The following is a 23,047-nucleotide window of genomic DNA, read 5'->3' on the forward strand; positions in this document are numbered from 1 at the left end:
AACAACGAGTGAGGTGATTAATTTGCAGATGACACAAAACTATTCAAGGTTGTTAAAACATGTGCGGTCTGTGAAATATTGCAGGAGGACCTTAGAAAATTGGAAGACTGAGCATCCAAATGGCAGATGAAATTTAATGTGGACAAATGCAAAGTAATGCACGTTGGAAAGAATAATCCGAATCATAGTAACCTGATGCTAGGATATATCTTAGGAATCAGCACTCAAGAAAAAGATTTAGGTGTCATTGTAGACAATACGCTGAAATCTTCTGCTCAATGTGCAGTGACAGCCAAAAAAGGAAACAGGATGCTAGGAATTATTAGGAAAGGGAATTAGAAAAGGTTCAAAGAAGAGTGACCAAAATAATAAAGGGGTGGAACTCCTCTCATATGAGGAAAGGCTACAGAGGTTAGGGCTGTTCAGCTTGGAAAAGAGAGGATGAGGGGAGCTATATGGTCTACAAAATCCTGAGTGGTGTAGAACAAGTAGAAGTAAATCGATTTTTTACTCGTTCCAAAAGTACAAAGACTAGGGGACACTCAAAATTACATGGAAATATTTTTGAAACAAATAGGAGGAAATATTTTTCACTCAACAAATTTTTAAGCTCTGGAACTCTTTGTCGGAGGATGTGGTAACAGTGGTTAGCATATCTGGGGTTAAAAAGGTTTGGACAAATTCCTGGAGGAAAATTCCATAGTCTGCTATTGAGACAGAGTGGGGAAGCCACTGTTTGCCCTGGGATTGGTAGAATGGAATGTTGCTACTTTTTGAGATTCTGCATGGAATCTTGTCACTCTTTAAGATTCCAGAATCTTGCTATTCTTTGGGGTTCTACATGGAATGTTGCTACTCTTTGAGATTCTGCATGGAATCTTGTCACTCTTTAAGATTCCAGAAACTTGCTATTCTTTGGGGTTCTACATGGAATGTTGCCACGATTTGGGTTTCTGCCAGATACCTGTGACCTGGCTTGGCCACTATTTGGAAAACAGGATAGTGGACTGGAAGGACCATTGGTCTGACCTAGTATGGCTACTCTTCTGTTATGTATGTATGCATGTATGTGTGCGGTATATGCACCTCTGTGCATTGGCAGTCTGGATGCCCTCCACATGTATTATTTGTAAAGCTACTACCAGTTTTGAATCACAGGTATATGACTATAGACACAAAACAAAAGTGAGCTAAAGAGATGGAGGGACACATCAGTCAAATTTGTGCAAAGCTCAGAGGCAGCATAACAATGAATCTTGTGCATGTCATACTTTGAAGGCCTATTTTTGTTACCTGCATGACCCGAACATTATCAGCACGATGGATCTCGCTGTCTTTTCTTAGCTTTGCCTTGAGTGTAGCCAGGCTGCGCTCCAGGTGCTCCCGCTGCCTTGCATATTCCTGCTGGATATCTGCATCAACTCCCACAATCTCGGCCTAAAGAGAGAAGAGAAAAATGAGCTTTCTGGGATGCACATGAATTATATTACAGTGACAAAGGAGGAGGTGGCACTCACAACATCAGACTCCTGAACGTATTTTCCATAGAGTTCACGGATGCAATTCTTCAATTGCTTGGGTTCCTGGATCAGCCCAACACAGTCATGAAGATCAGTCTTAAAGCGCTTGATGATAGCTTCTAAATTACGAACCTAAAGCAGAAAAAAATCTCTTACTACATCCGTGATCATTATGACAAGTTGCCTTTTCTTTGCAGAATTAACAGATGATACCTTAACTGAAGTAGCCTTATTTATCTAATTTCACAATCACACTTTGCGTGGGTAAAACCTATACTCAATGTGAGTTACATAACCATAAAAAATATAATAAGGAGTGGAGGAGTGGCCTAGTGGTTAGGGTGGTGGACTTTGGTCCTGAGGAGCTGAGTTCAATTCCCACTTCAGGCACAGGCAGCTCCTTGTGACTCTGGGCAAGTCACTTAACCCTCTATTGCTCCATGTAAGCCGCATTGAGCCTGCCATGAGTGGGAAAGCGCGGGGTACAAATGTAACAAAAAATTTACATAAAATGTTGATGGGAAGTGAGATGTCCAGAAGAGGTGCTGTGAGAGGACTTCCAGAGAGGGAGAGAACTTCACTGGTAATTACTTGATGGGAAATTGCTTTTAAACTTGGGGAAAAGTAGACTTGGAGCCACCTACTATACTTACCCGCCTAAACACTTCCTCTTTCTTCCCTTACTCAACCTCTGCACATTACTAATTCTATCTGATATCCTGGTATAACAATGTCATAATAAAACTGTGTAAGCCACAATTGAGCCTGCAAATAGGTGGGAAAATGTGGGATACAAATGCAATAAAATAAATCGGTAACCTCAGCAACTTTATTTTAAGTTACTCTGCTCACTTAGCAAAGGCAGTTTAAGGAATCCATATCTATATTTATATCTACCTATGTCTATCATATATAATTTAGCATTTAATGTCTCTGTGACAGTTCCATAGGCTAGCATTTAAAGGGACTATTTAAAGTTACCATAGTATCAGTATAAAGTACAGCTAATAGTCACAGGAAACCTCAGTTTAGGCTTTAATAACCCTCCCATCTACCCCTTGTCTGATCTCTGATTTATTGGCCCTTGATCCAATTAGGAGGCTAGAAATCTAATTAGGGCATCTCTATCAGCCAATAATTAGCTCTTAGAAATAAGTCTACTTAGGTCCATAGAGGGGAACATACTAATAACACTGAAAATAATAATAAAAATTAAATATTAGGATAGCCTAGCTAGCATATAAAGTAATCTTAGGAGACTTTAGTTTACATATTCCCACTCCATTAGCAACCTAAAAAATCACCAATAAGAAGATGCAGGCAGCAGTCCAGCAGCGAGATTGCAGCTATCTGGTCTTTTACACTGAGTGTTGCATGTTTGATTATCTCCCAGTTGGTGAAAAGTCATGGACTGGATTTAGTATATGGCACTGAAAAATCAGTGCCTTATTCCATAAAGGAAGCTCCGGGATGGGCTCCCTTTATTGAATAGTGTAACGGAATCTGCCCCAATTTGGGGTGTGAGCATTTACACTAGGTGTAAATCCCGGAGTGCAAATTAGGCATAGATCCCCCAAATTCTATAACTTCTGTGTGCTGTGAGGAACCTCTGAGGGTCAGGGAAGAAGGGATTCGGGAGAGGAGCAAGATGGGTAGGTTTCATACCTGGGATTCCAACTACAAGTCCCCTAGGGGCTGGGAAGCCACGCCCCCACGCATACATTTCCCAAGAGCTGGAGAAGGGAGGAGGACCACAGTTCCCAAGAACCCCTGCAAAGCCCTGGGGGCAAGCAAAGGGAGCAGCAAGGAAACTACAAGTCCCACAATCCCGAGGGAGAGGAGGGGGATTGGCTGAGGAGGAATAATCAGGAGGGAGAGGACCAGCTGGGGATCATAAAGGGAGAGGAGCCCATGGAATTGGAGGTGGAGAAAGAGGTCGGAGAGGAGATCCAAGCCCAAGGTGACTGGGGAAGTGAGCCCATAACAAACCTTCTTCAAGGCTGGGGAAAGCTTGGAGGAAAAGTTATGCAGCTGTTCCACTCAAGGGGGAGAGAGATGCCATTCTGTAAAGCAGTGAATGATTTCAGCTGTGGCCAGAAGACAGACCCAGCTGGAGAAACAGGTAGACTTGAATTGTGACCAGGAACCTGGCCATGCTGGGGATGCAGTGGGTGATTTGAACTATGTCCAGAAGTCATGCCATGCTGGGGAAGCAGTGAGTGATTTGAACTGTGTCCAGAAGTCATGCCATGCTGGGGAAACAGTGAGTGATTTAAACTGTGTCCAGATGTCATGCCATGCTGGGGAAGCAGTGAGTGATTTAAACTTTGTCCAGAAGTCATGCCATGCTGGGGAAGCAGTGAGTGATTTAAACTGTGACCAGGAGTGGTGCCATGCTGGGGAAACAGTGAGTGACTTGAACTGTATTCAGAACACTGCCATGCTGGTGAAACAGTGAGTGATTTAAAACTGTGTCCAGGAATCAGGCCATGCTGGGGAAGCAGTGAATGATTTAAACTGTATCCAGAAACTGTGGCCGGCAGGGGGAAGGAACAAGGGGTGATATGTGCTATAACCAAGGACTGTGTCTGGAAGAGGAAATGTCTTGGCCTTGCTGATGGAATAAAGCGGTTTTAAGCATATTTTTGGAGTCTGCTTCTGGGAGTGCTGTGTCCAGGGAAGCAGTGGCGTAGCCAGACAGGCATTTTAGGGCGGGCCTGAGATCAAAGTGGGTGGGCCAAAAATGTCATCACTGCCCCTCCCCCAACTAAAGCAAAACCCTAACTGTACGTTAACTTGTAGATGCCCATAATATTCCTATGGGCGTCTACATGTTTAAACATTAGCTTGCCTTTAAAATACCTTCAAAAAGATGGTTATCCAGTTTCCTGTTTAGCTTCCCAAGATTGAGGGTTCCAACTGATGACTCCCTAATTGGGAAGTATCTATGTAAATATATATTTTTACACAGAGATACAAAAACTTACATAGTAACATAGTAACATAGTAGATGACGGCAGAAAAAGACCTGCACGGTCCATCCAGTCTGCCCAACAAGATAACTCATATTTGCTGCTTTTTGTGTATACCCTACTTTGATTTGTACCTGTGCTCTTCAGGGCACAGACCGTATAAGTCTGCCCCGCACTATCCCCGCCTCCCAACCACCAGCCCCACCTCCCAACCACCGGCTCTGGCACAGGCACAGACCGTATAAGTCTGCCCAGCACTATCCTCACCTCCCCACCACCAGCCCTGCCTCCCAACCACCGGCTCTGGCACAGACCGTACAAGTCTGTCCAGCACTATCCCCGCCTCCCAACCACCAGTCCCGCTTCCCACCACCGGCTCTGGTACAGACCGTATAAGTTTGCCCAGCCCTATCCACGCCTCCCAACCACCAGCCCCGCCTCCCGATCTTGACTAAGCTCCTGAGGATCCATTCCTTCGGCAAAGGATTCCTTTATGCTTATCCCACGCATGTTTGAATTCCGTTACCGTTTTCATTTCCACCACCTCCCGCGGGAGAGCATTCCAAGCATCCACTACTCTCTCCGTGAAAAAATACTTCCTGACATTTTTCTTGAGTCTGCCCCCCTTCAATCTCATTTCATGTCCTCTCGTTCTACCACCTTCCCATCTCCGGAAAAGGTTCGTTTGCGGATTAATACCTTTCAAATATTTGAACGTCTGTATCATATCACCCCTGTTTCTCCTTTCCTCCAGAGTATACATGTTTAGTTCAGCAAGTCTCTCCTCATACGTCTTGTAACGCAAATCCCATACCATTCTCGTAGCTTTTCTTTGCACCGCTTCAATTCTTTTTACATCCTTAACAAGATACGGCCTCCAAAACTGAACACAATACTCCAGGTGGGGCCTCACCAACAACTTATACAGGGGCATCAACACCCCCTTTCTTCTGCTGGTCACACCTCTCTTTATACAGCCTAACAACCTTCTAGCTACGGCCACAGCCTTGTCACACTGTTTCGTCGCCTTCAAATCCTCAGATATTATCACCCCAAGATCCCTCTCTCCGTCCGTACCTATCAGACTCTCCCCGCCTAACACATACGTCTCCCGTGGATTTCTACTTCCTAAGTGCATCACTTTGCATTTCTTCGCATTGAATTTTAATTGCCAAACCTTAGACCATTCTTCTAGCTTCCGTAGGTCCTTTTTCATGTTTTCCACTCCCTCCGGGGTGTCCACTCTGTTACAGATCTTAGTATCATCCGCAAATAGGCAAACTTTACCTTCTAACCCTTCGGCAATGTCACTCACAAATATATTGAACAGAATCGGCCCCAGCACCGATTCTTGAGGCACTCCACTACTTACCTTTCGCTCCTCCGAGCGAATTCCATTCACCACCACCCTCTGGCGTCTGTCCGTCAACCAGTTCCTAATCCAGTTCACCACTTCGGGACCTATCTTCAGCCCATCCAGTTTATTTAAGAGCCTCCTGTGGGGAACCGTGTCAAAAGCTTTGCTGAAATCTAAGTAGATTACGTCCATAGCTCGTCCCTGATTCAATTCTCCTGTCACCCAATCAAAGAACTCAATGAGATTCGTTTGGCACGATTTCCCTTTGGAAAATCCATGTTGTCTCGGATCTTGCAACTTATTGGCTTCCAGGAAATTCACTATCCTTTCCTTCAGCATCGCTTCCATTACTTTTCCAATAACCGAAGTGAGGCTTACCGGCCTGTAGTTTCCAGCTTCTTCCCTATCACCACTTTTGTGAAGAGGGACCACATCCGCCGATCTCCAATCCCTCGGAACCTCTCCCGTCTCCAAGGATTTATTAAACAAATCTTTAAGAGGACCCGCCAGAACCTCTCTGAGCTCCCTCAATATCCTAGGGTGGATCCCATCCGGTACCTTGGCTTTGTCCACCTTTAGCTTTTCAAGTTGTTCATACACACTCTCTTCCGTGAACGGTGCTCTATCCACTTCAATCTCATTTGTACTTTTTGCAGTCCATCGCGGTCCTTCTCCAGGATTTTCTTCTGTGAAAACAGAACAGAAGTATCTATTTAGCAAATTTGCTTTTTCTTCATCATTATCCACATAGCGGTTCGCAGTATCTTTTAGTCTCACAATTCCCTTTTTAGTCATTCTCCTTTCACTAATATACCTGAAGAAAATTTTGCCACCCCTCCTTACATTTCTAGCCATTTGTTCTTCCGTTTGCGCTTTCGCCAGACGTATCTCTCTCTTGGCTTCTTTCAGTTTCATCCAGTATTCCTCCTCGTGTCCCTTTTCATGAGTTTTTGTGTATTTCTGGAATGCCAACTCTTTAGCCTTTATTTTCTCAGCCACTTGCTTGGAGAACCATATCGGTTTCCTTTTTCTCTTGCTTTTATTTACTTTCCTTACATAAAGGTTCGTGGCCCTATTTATAGCTTCTTTCAGTCTGGACCACTGTCCTTCCACTTCTTGTATTTCCTCCCATCCCATCAGCTCCTTCCTCAGGTATTCCCCCATTTTACTAAAGTCAGCATGTTTGAAATCCAGGACTTTGAGTTTTGAGTGGCCACCCTTCTCTTCAGCCGTCATATCAAACCAAACCGTTTGATGGTCACTGCTGCCCAGGTGGGCACCCACTCGGACATTTGACACATTATCCCCATTTGTGAGTACCAGATCTAGCGTCGCTCCCTCCCTCGTGGGTTTTGACACCATTTGTATGAGCAAAGCACTTTGAAAAGCCTCCACGATCTCTCTACTTCTTTCCGATTTCGCAGACGGAACCGTCCAATCTACATCCAGCAAATTGAAATCTCCCAACAACAGCACCTCTCTTTTCTTCCCCAACTTTTGAATATCAGCGATCAGATCTTTATCTAGGTCCTCCAATTGTGTCGGAGGTCTGTAGACAACACCCACATGGACAGAGGTTTTATCCTCTCTTTTTAAGGTGATCCATATCGCTTCTTCCTTTCCCCAGTTCCCTGTCATTTCAGTCGCTGTGATATCATTTCTCACATACAGAGCTACTCCTCCACCTTTACGCCCCTCTCTATCCTTCCTAAAAAGATTATAGCCTGGTATGTTTGCATCCCATTCATGGGAACCATTCAGCCATGTCTCTGTGATTGCAACTATGTCCAAGTCTGCCTCCAAGATTAGGGCATGAAGGTCATGAACTTTATTGCTTAGACTGTGAGCATTTGTGGTCATCACTTTCCATCTACAATTCCAAGTATGTGTTTTGGTTTTAGTGATTTGGGGGTGTCTTTTCTCTTTGGGTACCTTCATATCTTTTTGTTCCACCTTCTTTGCTTTTTCTTTCTCTTCCGCCTCAGTTTTATTTCACGTAGGGGTTTTGCGCTTTCGTATTTTGGTTTTGTTAATATATGGCCTAGCTTTAAGGCTACCACTGGAATAGTGATGGCCAACTGAAAAAAATACTGACTAGGCCAAACAGCAAGCAAGTGAATTAATATTTGAGAATCTGAAAAAAAAAGCAGGTCTGAACAATGAGTCCTGATACAAACTGGTACAACTTTTAATATAAATCAGCACCTGTAATGAAAGAATGAAAGATCAGATGAATAAAATGGAGCTTATTAGTTTTGGTATACAATGATACAGAGGTAATACAGAGTTCATGAGAAAAGTATGAAAAGTATTGCAGCCGGAAGATGTGAAACTGTTATCTCAACGCTTCCCAAAACATGTTGATAATTAGCAGTAGCTGAGAACGGAAGGAGGTGGGTACATCAGACAGCAGACCGCGTGGGAAAGTATGATCTCAGAAAGTGAGAAAGATTAGGAGCAAGGTTTCTCACCATTCACTTCTATGGAGAGGATAGAGTATAAAAGATGGCAGATTTTGGCTTAGTTTGAGAGTCTTCTCCAAAGCTTCTGTCAGACGGCGAAGCCCTGTGCGGATGAAACCAGAATCTGATGTCTGTACTTGTATCAACTTGAAGACCTGTGTTTGGGTAAGAAATAAAATGTATCTATCTATCTAAACCTATCTCTGTCTTTATTTTTATTGATTCTATCTTCTCTTTACCTTACATTTAGCCTACCAGGTAGATCATATACAAGTGACACTCAGTCTTTGCAGAAACTTAGACAGATGTTTAATAAGATTTATGTGGGAACATAAATGGCCCAGAGTATATCTAGATCCAGAAAAAAACAGAAAGCAGTAATTATGGGAATTAGTTTTCAATTACAGCTCCTAATGCCACCCCCTTATGATTGGGTGACAATGGAGGTCAGAGAAACTATACAGAACCTGATATATGAAATAAGTACCTTTAGTCCCCCGTGTGACGGAGTCAGAAAGAGGTCTATAAGAAGAGGTAATTAAAAACAGTGGTGAGTCCCGAACGCTGACAGTATTCGCTGACCTTCTTTATCTTCTTTTGAACGCAAGAGGGGATACTTCCTTTTGTGCGTTCAAATGTTCTCTGTTTCTCTCTGTCACTTTATTTTCCTTCTCTCTTGTTTCTCTCATACTCACCTGCCTCTCCCTACCGCTACTTTCTGTCCTTCTGCCTCACACGGACATTGCCCATTAGAGGGGTATTGGGCACCTATGTTCTGTCCGTTTTCCCCCCTACTTTAAATACTCTTCTATTCTTCTGTCTTTTTACTTTCTTCCCTGACTGTCTTACTGCCCTGCGCTGAACTAAATATTTGCGTTTTTATCTTTCAATATTTTGTTCAGTTTTTCTCACCCTCTTTTCTTTCTCCTATCCTGTCCATCTCTTTGATTTGCGTGATGTGCGCAAGAGTGTGCTTGTTGTGTGAATGAAGCATAACAACGAATCCAGGCGACTGCGATTTGGGTTTTGCTGTAAGCTTATTTCAATGTTCAAAATCTTTGGATTGGTCTTTATGCTAGCAATTCTCGCTTAACAATCCTTAGAGATTGCGCATTTTCTGTTTCACATCCCACCCTGTGTTCTGTCTTAATCCCTCCTTTTCAAATCCCTGTCCCCTTGTTCTCACTATGTATTCTGTTCTTTCTTCTTCTGTCGACCTTATTTTCCTCCCCAATCCCTTTTCCTTTTCTCCTTCATCCTAACTTCTTCTACCTATCTCTCCTATTAGTCCCCTGGGTCTAATCCTGCTCTTTTCTCTTCTGTATGTTCCCGTATCGAGGGAATTTCCTTTACTCTAGGAGAACAGCACGCTTTCAGATTGCTCTCCTCTAAAATCCTTCTGGTTTCTCTGTTCTTATAACCACTCCTCAAAACTGACAGCCCCCACCTTTTCACATCTGCTATTGCCTTCACTCTGTGTGTGCGACTCTATTCCTCCTCATTCTTTCTATTGGACTTCCTACAACTTTCTTTTTTGCTGAAAACAGTAATTACGGTGTTCAACTTTGTAGCTGATTGCCGTCGTCCAATTGCTGTTTTTCCCCTTATCTCTCTAAGTATTCTTTCAGTCTTCTGCACTATGCTTTCCCCCTAACAGCCACACTTTTCTCGGCTCTTTTTCATAGTGCAGCATGAATAACTGCGTAGTATCTCTTATTCCGTTCCTTTTCCTTTTGTATCTTTGTGTGTGTCTTTGCACTCTGTCTGAATTGTATTTTTGTGCGAACTATACTGTTCCGTCTCTGCTTTTCTTATTTCTCATTTCCACCTGTCAAAATCTTTATTATTTACTGCGTAGTTCAACTGATTGCTCTTTTTCACAGCTGTTCAGTCCTGTGCTCTCACCCCACCCCCATAGCCATTTTTCTTTCCTTAAGTCCAATCTGAATCCCTTCCTCCACAACATTTTGTTCTTGTCCCCCTTTTTCTGCCACAATAATCCTCCCTGCCCTCCTCTCTGGTGCTCTACCGACTCCTACACTATATGTCTGCGGTCCGTGTAAAATTTATAAGGGTGTGGCCCGCACGGTACCAATTGGGGTAACTTAATACCTTACATACACCTTTTTGGCTTCTTGTGCAAACCAGAAATCATTTTTTTTTTATTTTTTGATTTCCTATAAAACTATTCTTTTCCTTCTCAGTCCTATGTGGTGTCAGTTTTAATTTTCTTTCCGGAACAAAGCTTATTATATTACTAGTAACTGTCAATATTTGAAATATATACTCCCTCTTGGGCTTCGAATCTGCCTTTGTAAATCTATTTAAACTTGCCCGAAGAGCTGTAAGTTCTAAACCCCTTTTTCTCACATTTTTTAATATCCTTATCCAGGCTTCCGAAACTGCCATTTCTTTCGGTAGCTTTTAAAGGTTTTCCCTAACAAGTGCTGTAGTTCACTATCTCAAGGACATGAGAATCTGGGAAGCTTGCCCACTTTAGCTGCCTTATCAGTCCAGCACTGCTTTGGCAGAGGAGGCTCTACAGTTCACTTTTAAAAGCTAAGAAAGTGATTTTTTTTCCCCTCTCTCCCTCTTTTCCGTTCGTTTTTGTCCCTGTTCTATGCTGAAGTGGTACAAGTTAAACAGTCATTTACACAGGTATTCTTTTTAACCTCTCACTGCCTATCCTCTGTCAACTGTATTGCTCCTAACTTAACTCCCTCTCATATCTTTTTCATATCATTCAACTCCGGTTTCCCCTCAAAATTGGTACAACTTCTTCTTCAACATATTCTCGACGGGTCCTTCCCTTAACGCCGATGAGATTATCTGATTCTCTGGTATGTTTCCTTAAGCAGGCACCATAATTGTAAAATGACTTATCTTTTCATGCCTCATGCTGCCAAGTCCGTTATACGTGCACCTCTGAGCATGTAAGATTGTACGGATGTATTTCTGCTTTCACTTTTAAAATTATGGCACTGCATTTTAGTCTTACTCTGCATTCTCCTTTTATCAGGGCATACTTTTTTCTCCTCTTTTGTGTCATTTTATTAGGACGTTGTCCCCCACTTTCCAAAATTTTCTGCTCATATTGCTTTGACTTTTGAGCGTTTCTTTCTCTTTTATCTCATTTCCCTTAAACAATAGACCGTCTGAGACTCTAATGCTTTCTCATTCTGTCTCTGAGCCGTGATTTTAACCCCGAGACAGGTTTTTCTTTCTTTTTGTGCTGCAAGTGACGGTTTGATAGACCACACCATGTGGTTACAAAGTTTTAAAAGGGTATCTTTCCTTCAAACATACATTACTTGACTTTCCCCTTTAAAAACCAGCTTTCTCCTTCTTTGTCCTAGTGTGGTTTCCTGTGATCACATTACAATGCTTCTAGGAAGCCTTAGTCCGGAAACTAAAAATTAACCCTTACTTAACAGAATCAAGCGATATGCTGGTAGTAATGAAATTTAGATTGCCGTTATTTTAAAAAACACAGTAGAAGACATTAGAAATTTTTGCCTTAAAGGAGCTGTCGTATTAAGTGTAGAATTGACAGTTTCAGCTTTCATATGAACACATAATGATTACGGCTGTCTATCTGAGTAAGTAAAGTAATAACGCAGTTAGAATTGTCATACTTTCTTAAACATTAACTCCCTGGTTCCTTACACAATAGTTCCTAAGAACTGCAATACGTTTGATCTGATAAAATCCTATCCTGATTAATTATAACAGCAGAAAGTTTTAATATGAAAAATTAAACTTACAGTTTTTATGTGCTGTATAGTTCTATTTTCAGTAGCCGTAATGTCCAATGCTTGCAGTGAGCAGTAAACTCAAATTAACCACAAGAAGCACTCTTCCCTTCTGGTTTTTATTTTCCTTTTCCTATAACACCTACATCAACATTAAATCCTTATAATAATTTTCTGTATATATCCTTGATTTTTGGAATATGTTTTGGTTTTTCTCAAAGTCTTTACAATATTATTGCTAAATTATATTAAAAGCTGTAGTTTCCAGACGCAGATTGTACTGACTTCCTGTACTAGCCATGCTGAAACGGAATCTTTTTCACAGTACTGCCTTTTATTAAAACGATAACTTTTCACCCCCCCTTCCCTCAACTGCTGAGCCTGTGCTGTTGGTAATCATTAAGCATTGTCTCCTTGGACTGCTTGATTCAATATGTTATATACTGTAAACTTGAGGCTATATAGATTATATCCTGCTCCCGTTATAAGCTGGGGTTATGCTATCCCCGCCCATCAACTTCTATTGTTTGCACTATCTATTTTACTGTTTGTGTTATACTGCGCTAGATGTGAGGAGATCTTAGTTTAATACAAGCCTGCTTATCTTCAGGAAACATTGATTTTTTTTGAACAGTATTATAGATTGTCAGAATTATAAATTGTCCTTATATTTAAGTCCCATTTTAAGGACTATATTATAACGTTATCTACAAGAAATACTACACTTCCTCGCTTGCATTGTGATTTTCGTCCTGGCTTATTTTAAACACTTGTAATAATGAGCTAGGTTATAATATTTCTTGATGAATATTTCCACGTCCTGAGAATGACAATCACTTTTAAATAATATGGTTCTATAATGAATTAAATTGTGTAAGTCTTTATAACAAATTTTCTATTTTTACTCGACAGCATTGTAAACCGGGATCCAACACAGAAAGTCACATAAAATTACAGTGGTTTATTGTTACATTAAGAGCTAGATAATCCCTTGTATAACTTATATGATAGTAGAAGTATTATGTACTATATAGAAGCATTCCTTTACTTTTACCTTAATAGATATGCATATAAAATAAGTTTTACCTTTTTGGTTGAGAAGATGATGGCTGCGTGCCATGATAATACAGCGTTGCTTCACATCTCAAGTTATTTCCTGTTGGTTCTTTATAACCCTGCCTTATCTTTCCTTCTAATGCTGCAGCTGTTCTGTTTGTCATCATTTAGACATACCATTTCAGTCACTGACTAGTATGTATGTTTTATGCCGAATCATTAGAAGTTCTTGGTGTAAGAATCACATGTTTTAATTTGTTTTTTCCCTTTCACCTGTTTAGCCACAAAAGCTTCCTGCCATTGCATTCGGGTTTATTTTATTTATTATGTTCCTTTTCTGAGTGTAATTTGTCATATTTATAGGTATTAACTTGTCATCTTTGCACCACGATTTTGGCGTCCTGTTTGACAATTTATTGAATTACATGCTTCTCTTATATTTTCCTGTTTAGATGCTACTTCCAACCTATCCGGTACCCGCCCCAAAAGCATTTAATATGTATTTAACTTTATTTCATTTATTCTAGGGCTATAGCTCCGGACTACACATGTTATAATGTCTTTGTTAATATACATTTTCTTGCCTTTTGTTGAAATCGGTGTTCCAGTTACATATATGGTTCTCCCCTGTTCCTCTTATTATAGTATGTAGTAGTTTCATGTCTTGTTTAAAGTCTATATTTAGATGCCATATACAGCTCCCAACCTACCCTTACAGCTTATTTTGGCCTTACATTACAAATTAGGTAGGCCCAGTTTTTTCCATATAATATGTACACTTTATTTTTATTTCGTGGCTAGATCCTTCAAGTCTTCTGGATCGGCCGCCGCCCATAAGGTGCCCAAAAGTTTTTTTCCTGTTACAGGCTAAACTCCTTTTAATGATCCACACCCACCCCTCTTTTCCTTTTCTGAAGTATATTTTAGGGACTCTTCCCTGATACATACTATACCCTTACTCTCATTCCTATTTGTGTTACGCTAGAACCATTGGCTTACGTACCGATGCCCGGCGAAAGGTAAGGGGAAGGGCTTACACCCCTCTACGGGGCAAAATTTTTGTCCCTTGGATGGATGACGGTACCTAAATTGTTAGGGATTGGGCCATTAATACCACCCAGTTTTCAGGGTGTGCCCGGCCCCCCAGTCTATAACACTTGCCTCTTTTCCAATTAGGCTAGAACCTGTAGCACCGGTACTCCTGAGGGACGCCTCTGTACCGTTTCCTACTAGCTAGTCTAATCAGAGGTCGTAAATTTATAGTTTGATTAATTGAAAACCCAGTGGGAGCTGGTTGAAGCGTTTAGGGTTCTTGTCACAGTTGATGCGTTTTTGATGCGTTTAAGGCTCCTAGCACGTGAAAACTCATTGGGTTACTGCCTTCCGGATTCACTGTACCTTTTTCACGGGTACTTGAATCCCTTGATGGGTGCACTCCCTGATTTAGGGCTCTACCAGTGAGCGTGTATTGTGGCTCCTGGCACCGGGGATGCGTGTATTTTGGCTCCTGGTGGTTGATGAAGCGTTTAGTGGGCTCTTGACTAGAGTGGTTGATGAGGCGCTTATTTGGCTCTTGACCAGAGGCTTACCCTGGAAGGCAGTATTTATACATAGTTGCATACACACTAGCGTATATTCTTATCTTTACCTTTATCTTAATATGAATTATCTATACCTCTCCTCTGTATGTCGACTAGTATGTAGATCTTTATGCCGACTGATCATTTATATTTTAGACCTCCTACACAGAATTTGAGTATAATAGAAGACACGTGAGTATCGCATGCTCTGGTAAACTATTGGCGTACCGCCCCTAGCTCTTTTCATAATTCTACTGTATTCTCTGAAACCTTGGTCCTAGGACTGTGTTCAAAATCGGGTTCTATAGCGGCTCTGAAAAAAATTATTATATAATTTATTTTCACTATTATACAACTATACAACTATCACTGATACTTATTTTGTCCCGTCCTTAACTTATGGCTTCAAACCACTGGTTCTAGGCCTGGGTTTCATGTATATTTGCTCTAGCCCACAGTTATCTACCTACGTTCTAGATCATTGCTGAAATTCCACCATTGGATATTTTAATCAATATGATCACCCTCACACCACCCCCTCCTGGGGAGAGGGTGCTAAACTTTCCCCGAGCTGCAAATCTTTTCCCCCTGCTGAATAGAATGTCAGCTGGTCTTCCTCATACAGAGTATATTACTACTCCCCTGTCTGCAACTGAGCTGAATGACCTTGTTCTGCGACTCCCGAATATTACTAAAGGAGGGAACAAATGGCTACTAAAACTACAACAGGCCACTCTAGGGACAGCTCTTTCAGTAGGAAATATGAAGGCCATATTGGGCAGGACCGCCCATGCTAGCATCACTGATTTGTTCACACAAGCAGGCTATGCTGAACTTGTGACTGAGAATCAGTATGATAGTGCCCCCTTGACAGTGATTAAAGAAAAATTGTTTCAAGAGATACGTACTTCCTTCCCTGCCCAGAAAGATTTCTCCGTCATCACTTCACAACGATGGGAGGTGGGGTCAGAACTGATTGAAGCTTACCTAATTAGGATGCAGCAGTTGTTTCATGATGAGATTGAGGAAAGATTTGACTCAGACAATGCTCTCCCTGTATTCTATTACTTACTTAAACAGACCTTACCCTCTAAGGTCAGGAAGAACCTAGATAAGACGATAGGTTTACAACACATGGAATGGCCACAGGTTCGGGAACATGTCCTTCACTATTGTAGGCAACAAATTGAGAATAGGCAAAGAGAGGTCCGCTGGGACCAGGTTTTGCACAGGAATCTCACAATGTTGCAGATTGCTGATTTGAAGGCTAAGATGTCCTCTAAGATCAGCCCCTCCACACCTTCTAGTTCTAACACCCCGTCCACCCTATATTTGCTTTCCTCTCCTCATGGCACTAGGTACCCTGTTATCCTTAGTTCCAGTTCACCTACTACTTGCCCTCGTGTTTACCCTGATTTGCCAGATTATGAAAAACATAACCCCCAATTCAGGTATGCTGACAATCGCAGAGGCCTTAAAGCTGGAAACCAGGATTCCCAATCTAGTCCCTATCGCCGTGCTAGTGTGACATGTTTCCGTTGCCGTCAAATTGGACATTATGCATCTAAATGTCTTCTGCCAGTTCAACATTGGCCCAGAAATCAAAATCGCCCACCCCACCCGTCCATAATGACTAGGCGTATTCCGAACCCGATCTGATTTTGTAGTTCACAGTTACTCATAGTACTCAGCTCCTCATTTAGTATCCAGAAACCATTTCTCTGTATATGTGTTGGTGTGATGTTTCTGTTTCTATTGCAGGTAACATGTTTTTATTTTATATTTCTCCTGGTTTAATTTCAAGTGTATATTTATGGTACCATACAAATGACCTAACTGAGTCAGCGAGTTATTTAGTTGTTTCTATGCATACCTTCCCTGGGGAGTTCTTATCAACTGCAGGGATGAGCGATCCCCAGAGGATATTCATTTATGTCTATTTATATATATATACCTGAACTGACTTATTTATGCCATTTTACTTTATACGAGATCCCTTTTAAATAAAAGCTATATATTGCTCATTGTTAAAATGTTTTCTGCTTTAACTATTAAGCTGTTTAAATTGATGTGACATTTACTTCTTTAGTTTTTTATGAATATAAAGCCTTCATTTTTGAAATCTCTCTATGATATGTGTGACATCTGAAAGCTTTTCATTATTTCCTTGTCTAAGAAAGAAGAAATATTTAATAACCAATATCTGTTATATGGAATGAATGCGAGAAATATTCCCTTGAACTGGCCATTTGGGGGAGCATTTTGCGCTGATCATACAATTTGTAGTATTCTTGAACAGAGAATTGGTGAAGCTTTCGGACATGAATAAGGAAAATTATGCACTCCACTTTTTAATTCCTTTCTATTTACAACAGGTAATCACAATAACCCCAACTATTGCTTTTTTTATCTGTCTGTCTTTCACTGCGAGTGATTGTGAGACAAACTGATGTAGATTGTTTGTGTGTAATTTATGCTTTGTGTATTTAACTAACACCTTGCTTCAACTAACTCTTGCCACGTAGTGGTTTTGTCTTAAAGCGATATGCTTCTCCCTACTTTTTTGACTGATTGAAAAGGGTTACTTAAACTCTATGTGAAGGTCAATCAAGTAGCTGCACTTTTTAATGTTTTTTCTTCCATTTGTCTTTTTTGAGGAACCTTTTTCTTGCATTGCCATTTGAATATGCCTTGTTGCAATTCAGATGTATCATATTTTGTTTTATTTTTTTTTAAGCCTATTTTTGTCTTACACCCTTCAAAGTGCTTTTTTTTTAAATATTTTAATTTTTTTTAATTTTTTCCATTCTCGATGCTTTGTTTCTTACCAAGCCTCTTTCCTGGCCCCCATTTATACCCACGACCCTCCTCCTAGCATTCTGACTTCTTTCAATAACTTAACCACATAAATTGCACTACTGGTCTGTTTAAGTTTTGCCTTTCCCCAGATGGAGGAGACGACTGCTAGCAAAGAACAGCTACCCGATAATGTATCCGATCTGAAGGTTATGTTACAGCAAAGAATCGCTAAATTAAAAGACAGATGCACAGACCCCAACATTACCTGGTTTCAGAAACAAGACATTATTGAGCGTGAGTTTCGACAGATGCATCAATTGGTCCATGAACAAAAGAGACAGGCTCTCCACTTACTGAAGTTGCAAGAAAATTTGGCCTCTACCCTTCTTTTTGAATCATCTAACTCGTAAGTCCTGCTGGCCTCCTGCAGCTGAGGGCTCAACCCTTGGTGAATGGTAGTCATCGTAGGTGAAGATTCCATATCTATTGGCGATAAATGGCGACGCATTGCCCTCCATACATCAATAATTGAACATTTACCATCATCTCTAAATTTTAATTGTTTTTCTCTTTTGTTCCATATACTTTACCATTGTTATTTGATCATGTCTTTCTAAAAATTACCAATCTGTCTCGCACATTATGCAAGCCAGAAGTGGGGATATATTATGCAAATCCCAATTCCAAATCCCAATTCCAAATCCCAATTCCAATTTTTTTTTATTTAATTTTAAGTTGATGGTAGAATAAAGACATGAAAAGATCCCACTTTGTACACCACAAGTACGTCTTCAAAATCTATCCTGGCCCAAATGATGTTAGATCCCCCAAGGTTGTGGCAATAATCTTTACACCTTGCAAACTACTGGACCACATGTGAAAGATATACGTGTTTACTCAGCCGCAGAACCAGATGTTACGAGCCTAACCATCTCAAGACCGGCAACTTCCTTCAGCAAGCCAGCCTGAAAACCCAGCCCTGTTGGATCTTCCAGAACTCCGTCCAGATTCTTCAACGCTTCCACCGCCTCGACCATGTTCGATGAAAGAAACTTTTGAACTGATACTTAATTTGAGAACTACTGTTGCTGTTTATGGACATTATAGATTCATATTATGTTTTATTTTCAGTTTAGCAATAATCCTGTCTAGATATTGAAAAGGTTTTATTTTTATTTTCCTATTATTTCCTTTAATTGTTCTAATTGTTTTTCCACGAGTTTCCCCGTTATTTCTGTTTATGTAATTTAAATTGAAGTCGATATTGCTCGGATACAAGGGTAACATCAAACCCTAATACTGGCTAAGATATCATAATGTAGATGTAAACTCTGTTAGTATCAACCTGTTATGCAATTGTTTAACTTTGGTGTAGGCTTACTTGAGCTGCATGTCTTTCTGTAGGTTTGACTAAGCTCCAAGAGGGGTAACGGATATATACAATGCTTCCCATACTTCCAGGTCATTATGCATATGTCAAGATCCATGCATAACCTTGGTTAATATAAATTTTCCTAGAATTGACCATTTTTGCTGTATGAGGCAACCTCATACTTGCTATCCACTTATTAGTGCTCATGATTGGATGCCAATGATGAGTACTAGTAAGGTCCAGGAATCCCGACCTGTTTAAGGATTCTGAATACCTACAACCTTAAACAGCCTGCAATCAGAGTACTATTTGTTGAGCCCATAACAATGCTTAATCAAAACCATTATTCCTTCCAAGGACCACTGAGACAGATACATTGGATTATCTCCCCATGCACTATGCTACAGATACAATAGAAGCCATAGAAAGACCTGAAAGTGTTTATTAGTATGATCCACCTGAAATTGCTATTACCCGCATACCTATATTTCATGGGATTTTGTAAATGAGCTCATGGATTAGTCCCATTCATAAAAACATTTCTCGCTACAGGTTTGAGTAAGTCTCAACCGAAAACTAAACAAATTGTACCAGTTGATCTTAAGACTCAGATAATTTGATGGCCTCATAGAATACCTTCTGGAACGGATGGTACCAAGGTACGTTAACCCTGGTGTCACCCTATGGGATAGGGTGAAGAGGGGAATGTTAATATATGGCCTAGCTTTAAGGCTACCACTGGAATAGTGATGGCCAACTGAAAAAAATACTGACTAGGCCAAACAGCAAGCAAGTGAATTAATATTTGAGAATCTGAAAAAAAAAGCAGGTCTGAACAATGAGTCCTGATACAAACTGGTACAACTTTTAATATAAATCAGCACCTGTAATGAAAGAATGAAAGATCAGATGAATAAAATGGAGCTTATTAGTTTTGGTATACAATGATACAGAGGTAATACAGAGTTCATGAGAAAAGTATGAAAAGTATTGCAGCCGGAAGATGTGAAACTGTTATCTCAACGCTTCCCAAAACATGTTGATAATTAGCAGTAGCTGAGAACGGAAGGAGGTGGGTACATCAGACAGCAGACCGCGTGGGAAAGTATGATCTCAGAAAGTGAGAAAGATTAGGAGCAAGGTTTCTCACCATTCACTTCTATGGAGAGGATAGAGTATAAAAGATGGCAGATTTTGGCTTAGTTTGAGAGTCTTCTCCAAAGCTTCTGTCAGACGGCGAAGCCCTGTGCGGATGAAACCAGAATCTGATGTCTGTACTTGTATCAACTTGAAGACCTGTGTTTGGGTAAGAAATAAAATGTATCTATCTATCTAAACCTATCTCTGTCTTTATTTTTATTGATTCTATCTTCTCTTTACCTTACATTTAGCCTACCAGGTAGATCATATACAAGTGACACTCAGTCTTTGCAGAAACTTAGACAGATGTTTAATAAGATTTATGTGGGAACATAAATGGCCCAGAGTATATCTAGATCCAGAAAAAAACAGAAAGCAGTAATTATGGGAATTAGTTTTCAATTACAGCTCCTAATGCCACCCCCTTATGATTGGGTGACAATGGAGGTCAGAGAAACTATACAGAACCTGATATATGAAATAAGTACCTTTAGTCCCCCGTGTGACGGAGTCAGAAAGAGGTCTATAAGAAGAGGTAATTAAAAACAGTTTGCCAAATATTAGTCTGGCTGCCGTGTTCTGGGCTGTCTGGAGTTTTTTAAGTATTTGCTCTTTGCAGCCGGCGTAAAGTGAGTTACAATAGTCCAGATGACTAAGTACCAATGATTGTACCAGGTTGCGGAAGACACTCCGTGGAAAAAATGGTCTGATTCTTTTTAGTTTCCACATTGAATGAAACATCTTTTTAGTTATGTTTTTTGCGTGATTCTCAAGTGTTAGGTGTCGGTCGATGGTGACTCCAAGAATTTTTAGGGTATTTGAAACAGGTAGACTTAGTTTAGGTGTGTTGATGGTGGTGAATTCATTCTTGTTGTATTGCGAGGTGAGTACTAGGCATTGGGTTTTTTCTGCATTGAGTTTCAGTTGAAATGCGTCTGCCCAGGAGTTCATAATATGTAGGCTTTGGTTGATTTCATTGGAGATTTCTCTTAGATCTTGTTTGAATGGGATAAAAATCGTTACATCATCAGCGTATATATATGGGTTTAGATTCTGATTCGATGGTAGTTTAGCCAAGGGTGTCATCATTAGGTTGAATATGGTTGGTGAGAGGGGGGATCCCTGTGGAACTCCGCATTCAGGTGCCCATGTAGCTGATGTAGTCAAATTTGATGTCACTTGATATGAGCGAGTGGTTAGGAACCCCTTAAACCAATTGAGAACGTTGCCTCTGAGTCCGAAGTATTCGAGGATGTGTAATAAGATTCCATGGTCGACCATGTCAAATGCGCTTGACATGTCGAATTGTAACAGTAGTATGTTGTTGCCGTTTGCTATCAGTTGTTTGAATTTGGTCATGAGCGTAACTAGTACGGTTTCAGTACTGTGATTAGAGCGAAATCCTGACTAAGAATCGTGTAGTATTAAGAACTTGTATAGATATTCTGTGAGTTGATTGGTCACCACACCTTCTGTTATTTTGGTAATTAAGGGAATGGATGCTACTGGTCTATAGTTCGTTAGTTCATTAGCATTTTTCTTTGCGTCTTTGGGAATGGGGGTGAGTAGGATGTTACCTTTCTCCCATGGGAAGAGTCCATTTTGTAACATAAAGTTCATATGATTTGTTAGGTCCGTTATAAAGTGTTGAGGGGCTGACTTCATGAGGTTGTTTGGGCGTATATCTAGTTTGCAGTGAGATTTGGTGAATTTTTTAAGTGTTTGTGAAACAAGGTCTTCTGGTAGTATAGTAAATTCAGTCCAGATCCTGTCTGCTGGGTAAACTCCAGGGTCTGGTTCTAGGCACTCTAGGAGTGTAGTGTATTCGATTGGGCTGACAGGTATTTTGAGTCGCAGTTGTATGATTTTCTCCTTAAAGTATTTCGCCAAGTCGTCAGCTCCTGGTGTGTCTTTGTTGTTGTTAGTGACTGGAGTGGTATCTAATAATTTATTCACGAGTTGGAAGAGTTTGTGTGTGTCTTTGTAATTTGGTCCGACTTCAGTTTTGTAGTATTGTCTTTTGGTTTGTCTTATGGTATATTTATATTTCCTTCGGAGTTGCTTCCAAGCGTTAAGAGCGGGATCATCTTTCTTTTTGTTCCACGCATGTTCTAGTTTCCTGACTTGTGTTTTGAGTTTTTTCAGTTCTTCATTGAACCATGGTATTGAGTTCTTTCTGTGCAAGGTTCTGGTTTGGATTGGAGCAATGTTGTCTAGTATTGATTTGCATCTATTGTCCCATTGTGACCGGAATTGAATTGTGTCTGTCTTTATTGTCAATCCTTCAGTGTAGATCTGATGCCAGAATATAACCGGATCGATTTTTACTCTTGTGTAAGTTCTTGGTGGTTGTTTGTTAGGTATGTCTTTCATTCTCCATTGGAGGGGGATATGTGCTTCGTAATGGTCTGACCACAGTATAGGTGACCATTTAGTGTTAGTTAATATAAAGTGTGCATCATGGTCAAATTTGTGTGTTATGATGTCTAATGTGTGTCCTTTTTTGTGTGTTGGTTGCGTGTTTGGACCTTGTAGATCCCATAATTGTAGGAACTCTTTGAAGTCTCGGGTGCTTGTTGTGGTGAGATCTTCCAGGTGTAGGTTAATATCTCCTATTATGATGAGGTTAGAGGAAGAGATACAAGTGTTCGAGATAAAGTCCATAAAGTGTGTTTGGCTATCTCGCCAGTTGCCTGGTGGTCTGTAGAGTATAACTGCGTTAAGGTGTTCCTGCAAATTTGGGTGGCTGATTCTTATGGAGGCAATTTCGAGTTGTGGCAGTATGGATTCAGCTGTGTTTATGATGTTGAACTCAGCTTTGTAGATTATGGCTATTCCTCCTCCTCTTTTCCCGTTTCTTGTCCAGTGTGTAATTTTGTATCCTGGTGGGCATAATTCTAGGATTATAGGATCTTGAAGGTTGTGGACCCAGGTTTCAGTGATAAATAGGAAGTCAAGGTTGTCGGCAGTGATCCAGTCTATTATGGTCTCTGTTTTGGTTACTGCTGATCTGGCGTTTACGTATCCCATTTGGATT

The 23,047-nt window shown here is 40.7% G+C and overlaps 1 protein-coding gene across 1 annotated transcript in view; it reads right to left on the reverse strand.

Moving 5' to 3' along the window:
* CFAP57 (cilia and flagella associated protein 57) overlaps positions 1 to 23,047 on the reverse strand; it is a 457,479-nt gene that overhangs the window by 68,253 nt on the left and 366,179 nt on the right. Inside the window, exons 20-21 of the mRNA XM_030205491.1 lie at positions 1,518 to 1,652; positions 1,294 to 1,437 (exon numbers count right to left, since the gene is read on the reverse strand). Of these exons, the coding sequence (XP_030061351.1) occupies positions 1,294 to 1,437; positions 1,518 to 1,652 (279 nt within the window). The remainder of the gene's footprint in view (positions 1 to 1,293; positions 1,438 to 1,517; positions 1,653 to 23,047) is intronic.

The sequence above is a fragment of the Microcaecilia unicolor genome, chromosome 6 (assembly GCF_901765095.1).
Source record: "Microcaecilia unicolor chromosome 6, aMicUni1.1, whole genome shotgun sequence".
Lineage (NCBI taxonomy): Eukaryota > Metazoa > Chordata > Amphibia > Gymnophiona > Siphonopidae > Microcaecilia > Microcaecilia unicolor.